The sequence below is a fragment of the Papio anubis genome, chromosome 1 (genome assembly GCF_008728515.1).
Source record: "Papio anubis isolate 15944 chromosome 1, Panubis1.0, whole genome shotgun sequence".
NCBI classification, from domain to species: Eukaryota; Metazoa; Chordata; class Mammalia; order Primates; family Cercopithecidae; genus Papio; species Papio anubis.
The window spans coordinates 34,617,089-34,626,041 of record NC_044976.1 but is presented as its reverse complement, the minus strand read 5'-3'; the positions used below and the strand labels follow the sequence as shown (position 1 = coordinate 34,626,041).

Here is an 8,953-nt window from a genome sequence, read left to right as displayed (position 1 = left end):
CAGCAGCCAGCATATCTGGCTGTGTGTAGTGGTCGGACCCTGTGCTTACTCACACACCCCTCACTGCTCCACACCTGGCACGCCTTTGGCAGGCGTGGTATCCGGGCCTGTAGTGCGAGCTGAGCTCAGCCTCCAGACTGAGCGGGCAGAACGAGCCCAGCAGGCACAAGCAAAAGTCAAGCACAGGCGCTGCTAGCCACAGAGGTTTCCGCATGACAAAGTGACACCCTAAGGTTCTTGTGACAGCTGGGACTATAGGCGCACCCACTACACCCAGCTAATTTCGGAGACCAAGGCAAGATGTTTTGAGACGGAGGGTTGCTCTGTCTCCCGGGCTGGAGTGCAGTGGCCGGATCTCAGCTCACTGCAAGCTCCGCCTCCCAAGTTTACTGCCATTCTCCTGCCTCAGCCTCCCGAGTAGCTGGGACTACAGGCGCCCGCCACCTCGCCCGGCTAGTTTTTTGTATTTTTTTAGTAGAGACGGGGTTTCACCGTGTTAGCCAGGCTGGTCTCGATCTCCTGACCTCGTGATCCGCCCGTCTCGGCCTCCCAAAGTGCTGGGATTACAGGCTTGAGCCACCGCCCGGCCCCAGCTAATTTCTTAAAATATTTTTGGCCAGGCTCGGTGGCTCATGCCTGTAACCCCAGCACTTTGGGAGGCTGAGGAGGGCAGATCACCTGAGGTCGGGAGTTCAAGACCAGCCTGATCAACATGGAGAAACCCAGTCTCTACTAAAAATACAAAAATCAGCCGGGTGTGGTGGCACATACCTGTAATCCCAGCTACTTGGGAGGCTGAGGCAGAAGAATCACTTGAACCCGGGAGATGGAGGTTGTGGTGAGCCGAGATCGGGCCATTGCACTCCAGCCTGGGCAACAAAAGTGAAACTCCGTCTCAAAAAAAAAAAAAAAATTTAGAGATGGGGTCTCACTATGTTGCCAAGGCTGGTCTCAAACTCCTGAGCTTGAACAGTCCTCTTGCCTTGGTCTCCCAAAGTGTTGGGATTACAGATGTGGGCCACCCTGTCCAGTCAAGAAGCCTAACTTACTGAGCTGCTTCTCTGTGCCAGGTGCTTTCACACATTAATGAAAGTCACTCAAATCTCCCGGTTCTCTGAGAAAAACCTTATTTTTTGTTTTCATAATAAGGAAATTGAGGCTGAGGAAGAAAGTGATTTTTCCAAGGCTATACAGAATGACTTTTAAAAAATGTAAATCAGGGGCCGAGAGCGGTGGCTCAAGCCTGTAATCCCAGCACTTTGGGAGGCTGAGACGGGCGGATCACGAGGTCAGGAGATCGAGACCATCCTGGCTAACACGGTGAAACCCCGTCTCTACTAAAAAATACAAAAAAACTAGCCAGGCGAGGTGGCGGGCACCTGTAGTCCCAGCTACTTGGGAGGCTGAGGCAGGAGAATGGCGTAAACCCGGGAGGCGGAGCTTGCAGTGAGCTGAGATCCGGCCACTGCACTCCAGCCTGGGCGACAGAGCGAGACTCTGTCTCCAAACAAACAAAAAAAAAAAATGTAAATCAGGTAGGGCACAGTGGCTTGTGCCTGTAGTCCCAGCTATTCTTGAGGCTTGGGCAGGAGGATCACTTGAGCCCAGGAAGTTGAGGCTGCAGTGAGCTATGATCACATCACTGCACTCCAGCCTGGGTGACATGGTGAGACCCTGTCTCTACAAGTAAATCAAATCACGTTGCTCCCTTTCAATAGCCTATCATAGCACTTCTAGTACTAGTTGAGAAGACGGAAGCACAGAGAAGATAGCTAACTTGCCCAGTCACAGCCAGGAGCAGATTTGAACCTAGGCATTGTATCTGGAGGCTGCACTCCTAACCATGAAATCTAAACTCCTTACCTTAGCTCACAAAGTCCTATATGCTCTGGCTCCTGCTTCCTCTCTGGTCTCTTGTTATACCACTCTCCCCAGCTTCCCTAGCCTTTCCTGTGTTCCTAAATTGTCAAGGTCATTTCCCCCAGGTTCTTTGCATGAACTGTGAAAAGAAAAAAATTGACTTTTAATTGGTGATTTGGCTTTTATTTGCTAAATTTGTTAAATTTGGCTTTTATTTGCAACTCTAGAATTGGGCAACACCTCATTCTATAAAACGGAATGAGTGTTCAAATAAGCTGAGCAGAGGAGATTAGTTTTACAGACAGAAAAGGGCTGAGGAAAGCAGAAACAGAAAACAAAAAGCAGATTGGTTGTTTCAAAGTTACTTTCCTTGTAACTTTGAAGGCTAAAGCAGAGGGGACTTCCTTATCCTGCCAGCTAAAACTGGATGGTTTGGAGATTTAAGTATCTCTCACTCTTCTGATTTATCTGAATATCAGATAAGCAACTTAGTTTCCACTTGGTGATGTGGAACTTTAGCATGAGTGACTCCATTTTGGTTTTGTCTGTTGGGCTTGGTGCAGGAGCCCCGTCCAAACCAATGGCTGCCTTTTTTTTTTTTCTTTGAGACGGAGTCTTGCTCTGTTGCCCAGGCTGGAATGAAGTGGTACAATCTGAGCTCACTGCAGCCTCCACTTCCTGGGTTCAGGCAATTCTCCTGCCTCAGCCTCCCGAGTAGGTGGGACCAGAGGTGTACACTACCACAGTGGGCTAATTTTTTCTATTTTTTGTAGAGACAGGGTCTCCATATGTTGCCCAGACCAGTCTCGAACTCCTGGGCTCCAATGATCCTCCCGCTTTGTCCTTCCAAAGCGCTGGGATTACAGATGTGGGCCTCCGCGCCCAGCCCTGCCTCCTATAAATTTTATTTAACAAACTGTTCCCTCTAATTGCAATGCTCCGCCCATAGTTTTCACAAGCTTGGCGTCATGTCACTAATCCCAACTCAAATGTCACCTTCTCAGGACACCCCTGACAATCCAATAAAAGACCACCTAGTCACTACCACGTCACACTTTCACTCTTCTAAAGAACTTTTTCCCTATTTTTCTTGTTTGTTTTCCTAAGACTCTCTCCCCTGCAGCGCCATCAGCTCGGGGAGCCACTTGATCTTGGTCACTGCTCTATGCCGGAGCCTAGGAAGCAGCCTGGCCCAGGGTGCCCGTTCAAGAATGCGTGCGGAGTGAATGAACGACTAGTGAAGGAGACTTCAATGACGCAGGCCGGCATTTGCTGAGCGCGAGCCCCGCGCCGCGAAGCATTCTGGGAATCGTAGTTTCTCAGTGCCGCGATGACTCGCAGAGCACTGACGCATTCTGCGCCCGGAGGACAGAGCGGCCCGGTCGCCGGCGTGCTTTCTCCGTCCTGCTGCAGCCGGCGGGAGGCAGCCCGTCCAGGCGCCCGCTAGCTTCGGCGGCGACCCAGACGGGGCAAGCGGAAGGAATGTCGCGTGGTGGGTCCGGGTCGGCGGTGCAGGGAGCCGCGGGGTGGAATGCGGGGGATGCCAGGACCTCCGGAAGGAGGTGCCGGAGCCCAGGAAGCGTTTTCTTCCCCATTTACCGAGTATAGCTCATTTCCCCAGACCCGCTCCCGCTGCTCTGAATAAGGGGTGCTCGTCCCGTTTTACCGGTAGCTTAGCTAGCTTGGAGAAGCTAAGTGGTTTGCTAAGTGGTCTCCCTCCTAGAAGGTGGCAGAGCCTGTCCTAGAACCTGGGCCTGACTCGAGGTCCGGTGATTGCTTTTTGCAGTCGCAGCAGCAACCCCATACCTTTGCTTGATCGCAGATTCGTCAGGCTGCAGCCGGGTGGCTGGTCGTTAGGCCCTGCCCAAGGACTTAGCTCCCAGCCCCGCTCATCACTGGCTTAGTCTAGCTTGCCACGCTCAGTGCCACACTGCACAGCCCTGGACGGGATGCTGAGTGAGGTCGTAAAGAGAGAGCGTTGCACCCCCGTTAACTCAGGGTCTGCAAATAAGGGATAGGTAAGACCTAGTGCACTAATACAATATCGGGGTACGTTGAAATCAAAGGAGAGTACCTTCAGTGGAGTGTGATTCTGGTAGCTTTGTTTCGCCTGTAGTTTAATAAATGTGGAAACGGGTTCAGAGACATTAACTTTTCTAGGTTTACATAATTAGGGGTGGAGTGGGGATTCCAGCCTGGGTTTCTCTACCTTCAAAACCTATGTACCTTATATACTACCGGTTGGGTTTTCCCCCCCGCCCAATTCATTATCTAGATTTATTTTCTTTCTTTTTTTTTCTGAGAGTCTCGCTCTGTCACCCAGGCTGGAGTGCAGTGGCACAATCTTGGCTCACTGTAACCTCTGCCTCCTGGGTTCAAGCGATTCTCCTGCTTCAGCCTCCCAAGTAACTGAGATTACAGGTGCTCCCATGCCCAGGTAATTTTTGTATTTTTAGTGGATACTGGGTTTCACCATGTTGGCCAGGTGGGTCTTGAACTCCTGACCTCAGGTGATCTACTCCCCTTGGCCTCCCAAAATCCTGGGATTACAGGCGTCAGCCCCTGCGCCCAGCCTCATTACCTAAATTTCTACTTACCTAACAGCTGCATGGTATAGACCAATAGTTCCCAGAGTGTGGGCCCCTGACCAGCAGCATCACCATCACCTGGGAATATGTTCGAAATGACTCTCTCTGGCCTCACCTCAGACCTCCTGAGTCAAACTGGGAGTGGGGCCCAGCAAGCTGAGATAACAAGCCCCTCAGATGATTCTGATACACACTGTATGTATCAGATGATTCTGATAATGTATGAGAACTACTGGTGTCAAGCACTGAGTCTCAAACCTTCACGTGTATCTAATTCACATACGGGGTCATGTTGAAATGCAGAGTCTGTTTCCAGTCAGTGTGGAAGAATGGCAGTGAGCCACTCAGTGAAGGGGTGGATTATCTCAGAACAGGCCTGGGGAGAGACCTGAGATTATGCATTTCTAACCAGTACCCCTCAGCACTTTGGAGTTACCTGGGGAGCTTTTTTTCTTCTTCTTTCTTTCTTTTTTTTTTTTTGAGATGGAGTCACTCTGTCGCCCAGGCTGGAGTGCAGTGACGTGATCTCGGCTCACTGCAAGCTCTGCCTCCCAGGTCCACGCCATTCTCCTGCCTTAGTCTCCCCAGTAGCTGGGACTACAGGTGCCGCCACCATGCCCGGCTAATTTTTTTGTATTTTTAGTAGAGATAGGGTTTCACCGTGTTAGCCAGGATGGTCTCGATCTGACCTCATGATCCGCCCACCTCGGCCTCCCAAAGTGCTGGGATTACAGGCGTGAGCCACCGCGCCCGGCCGGGAGCTTTTACAAAATAGGAAATCTGGGCCCACCCCTCTAACCAAATGAATCAGAATCTGGGGTGGGGAAGGTCGAGTTAAAAACTTGCCAGATGATTCTAATGTACACCTGGTGTGAGGTTTGGAGCCAGGCGGCTATGGATTTTTTTTTTTTTTTTTTTTTTTTGGAGACAGAGTCTCTCTCTGTCACCCAGGCTGGAGTGCAGTGGCATGATCTTGGCTCACTGCAGCCTCCACTTCCCGGATTCAAGCGATTCTCCTGCCTCAGCCTCCGGAGCAGCTGGGATTATAGGTGCACACCACCATGCCCGGCTAATTTTTGTATTTTTAGTAGAGACAGGGTTTTACCATGTTGGCCAGGCTGGTCTTGAATTCCTGGCCTCCGGCGATCCACCCGACTCAACCTCACAAAATGCTGGGATTACAGGTGGGAGCCACCGTGCCTGGCCTACGGCTACGGATTTGAATTCCAGCAATTCCACTTATTTACTGTGACCTTGGGCAAGTTACCTCTCCTAGCCATAGTTTTCATTTTTAAAAATTATTGATTTATTTAAATTAATGTATTATTAGGAATGATACTCACTTTTGTTGTTGGTCCTAATAATTTATCTTGAATTCTCAATGTAGATAATCATATAATTGACAAACAAGGACAGTGATCTTTCTTTATAATTATTGTTTCTCTAAATTCTTTCCCTTCCCTTCTTTCTGTAATCATTTTTTGAACATTGCATTGACCATTACCTATGTTTTACTGTTGATTAGAAGCCATAAAAGGCATCCTTTTCTTGTCCCTGGCTCAGTAGAAATGCTCATCATTTTCTTTATTTTTTGAAACAGAGTCTTGCTCTTGTTGTCCAGGCTGGAGTGCAATGGCGCGATCTCGGCTCATTGCAATCTCTGCCTCCCGGCTTCAAGCAATTCTCCTGCCTCAGCCTCCTGAGTAACTGAGATTACAGGCGTGTGCCACCACGCCCAGCTAATTTTTTGTATTTTTTTTTTTTTTTTTGAGACGGAGTCTTGCTCTGTGCCCCAGGCTGGAGTGCAGTGGCGCGATCTCGGCTCACTGCAAGCTCCGCCCCCCCCGGGTTCACGCCATTCTCCTGCCTCAGCCTCCCAAGTAGCTGGGACTACAGGCGCCCACCACCTCGCCCGGCTAATTTTCTTGTATTTTTAGTAGAGACGGGGTTTCACCGTGTTAGCCAGGATGGTCTCGATCTCCTGACCTCGTGATCCGCCCGTCTCGGCCTCCCAAAGTGCTGGGATTACAGGCTTGAGCCACCGCGACCGGCCAATTTTTTGTATTTTTAGTAGAAATGGTGTTTCACCGTATTAGCCAGGCTGGTCTCAAACTGAGTGGATCTCGCGATGTTGCCCAAGCAGGTCAGCAGAACTCTTGGGCTCAAGTGAAGCTCCCCCCTCAGTCTCCTGAGTAGCTAGTACTACAGGTGTATCCCAGTGTGCCTGGCCATCCTAGCCATATTTTTCTCATTCATAAAATAAGCATAAGTAATCCTTGGCTTGCAAGTTGGTGTGAGGATTCCATGAGACATGTGCGGGAAGTATCTGTGTCCACAGATACAAAAATTGCAGAGGTGGTCTGTGCTGGGAATTTTGTTTGAGAACCTGGTGGAGGTGAGTTGGCAACTGTACCCCCTACCCTGCTATAGCTGCCATCTGTGTGCTCCTGTCCACAGCAAGCAGGCAGCTGGTGTGGAAGAATGGCACTGAGCCATTCAGTGAAGGAGCGGACCATCTCTGAGAACAGCCTGATCATCCTACTGCAGGGCCTCCAGGGCCGGGTAACCACTGTGGACCTGCGGGATGAGAGCGTGGCCCATGGACGCATAGACAATGTCGATGCTTTCATGAACATCCGCCTGGCCAAAGTCACCTACACGGACCGTTGGGGGCATCAGGTCAAGCTGGATGACCTCTTTGTGACAGGCCGCAATGTCCGCTACGTCCACATCCCAGATGACGTGAACATCACCTCGACCATTGAGCAACAGCTGCAGATTATCCATCGGGTGCGGAACTTTGGTGGCAAGGGCCAAGGCCGGTGGGAATTTCCCTCCAAAAACTATAAGTGAGGCCCTCAGCAAGCCCTGGCCCCAACTCGGCTTCCTCCAGTGTTCTCTGGAGCCAGCTCTCTGCCCTCACACCCTGTCTAGAACCCGAGAAGAGAGCAGGGCCAGGCCAGAAGCTGGTGTCCAACAGACACCACCTGTCAAAGCTGCGTTTCACAGGGTTCCACCTCCCAGACTCCCTCTGGGACCCAGAATCCTATCTGTGGCCTTGGGGTAGGTGACAATCCCCCTTTTTGATGATCTGAATCTCTGACTTATTGATCATGGAACCTGTCAAGTAGTTTTCAGCTCTCCCAGTGAGGATAATTAAACATGCTCAGTCTAAGCCACCTCTAACTGTCTCCATTCCTCTTGCAGTTGTGTTCATTTTCTTGTGAAACCCAACTTGAATACAAACAGGTCCATGCCCCAGGCCTTCCCTTCTGTGTGCTGGGCTCCCAGACCGTCCTGTGTAGTCAGGGGCAGACTCAAGCTTGGCTGCACATTGGAATCACCTGTCCCACCCTCAGAGATTCATATTTCGTTGGTATGGGGTATGGTCTGAGGGCTGGGAGTTTTTTAATTTCCCAGGCAATTCTAATATGTAGCTATTTGAGAATGGTAGGAGAGTACTTCAGTCTGGGCAGGTGGAAAATGGCTTTTCTACTCAGTCCCTGTTGAAGAGGCTGTTAGTCTCATTGCTGTTTCTTGAAGCAGAGAGATTGGAGTAACCTGGGCCCTCCCCTGGGGTGTGAGAGCTCTGCTAATAGCAGGAATTCCATCTCTGATCTGAGAATTATTGGGTTCTCAGGGTTAGAACCCAAGTCCTTGTAGTAGCTGTCTTGTCATTCTAGGCCTGCCACAGGCAAACAACTGTCTTAGTGAAAGTGGCTCACTTGTGGTCAGGAGTTCGAGACCGGCCTGGCCAACATAGTGAAACCCTGTCTCTACTAAAAAAAAAAAAAAAAAAATTAGCCAGGCGTGGTGGTGCACACCTGTAATCCCAGCTCCTCAGGAGGCTGAGGTGGGAGAATCGCTTGAATTGAACCAGGAGGTGGAGGTTGCAGTGAGCCAAGATCACACCACTGCACTCCAGCCTGGGCAACAGAGGGAGACTCTGTCTCAAAAAAAGAAAAAAAGAAAAGAAAGAAAATGGCTTTGTCCTGTGGAACCAGAGAGTTTGAACTCATCAGATATCCACAGCACACCTGCCATGTGCCAAGGCCTTCTGCTAAGCACACATCATCTTTTTGTTTTGTTTTGTTTTCAATAGAGATGAGGTCTCACTATGTTGCCCATGCTGGTCTTGAATTCCTGGACTCAAGCCATCCTCCTGCCTCAGCCTCCCTGAGTGGTAGGATTACAGGCGTGAGCCCCCAGGTCTGGCCAAGCACACATTGTCAAGTGAGATTTGAACCTTTTTATATAGGAGCTTATACCCTAGTGGGGGAGGTGGTCAAAGAAAACAAAGATGAGGCTGAACAGAGTGGTTCACACCTGTAATCCCAGCATTTTGGGAGGCTGAGGCTGATGGATCACTTGAGGCCAGGAGTTCCTGACCAGCCTGGCCAACATGGTGAAACCCCATCTCTACTAAAAATAGAAAAATTAGCCGGGCATGGTGGCGTGTGCCTGTAATCCCAGCTACCTGGGAGGCTGAGGCACGAGAATTGCTT

General features: G+C 50.3%; 1 protein-coding gene across 2 annotated transcripts; it reads left to right on the top strand.

Annotated features, from left to right (window-relative positions):
* Window positions 1-3,008: 3,008 nt before the first annotated feature.
* LSM10 (LSM10, U7 small nuclear RNA associated) lies at window positions 3,009-7,634 on the top strand. 2 transcript variants are annotated; one of them, XM_003891602.4, is made up of 2 exons: window positions 3,009-3,352; window positions 6,906-7,634. In XM_003891602.4, exon 2 carries the CDS (start codon window positions 6,930-6,932, stop codon window positions 7,299-7,301), a length of 372 nt encoding a protein of 123 aa, XP_003891651.1. In that variant the 5' UTR covers window positions 3,009-3,352; window positions 6,906-6,929; the 3' UTR covers window positions 7,302-7,634. The 2 variants fall into 2 exon arrangements, with proteins under 2 accessions (XP_003891651.1, XP_017815254.1); XM_017959765.3 differs by lacking the exon at window positions 3,009-3,352 and adding an exon at window positions 3,406-3,878.
* The last annotated feature ends 1,319 nt before the right edge of the window (window positions 7,635-8,953 follow it).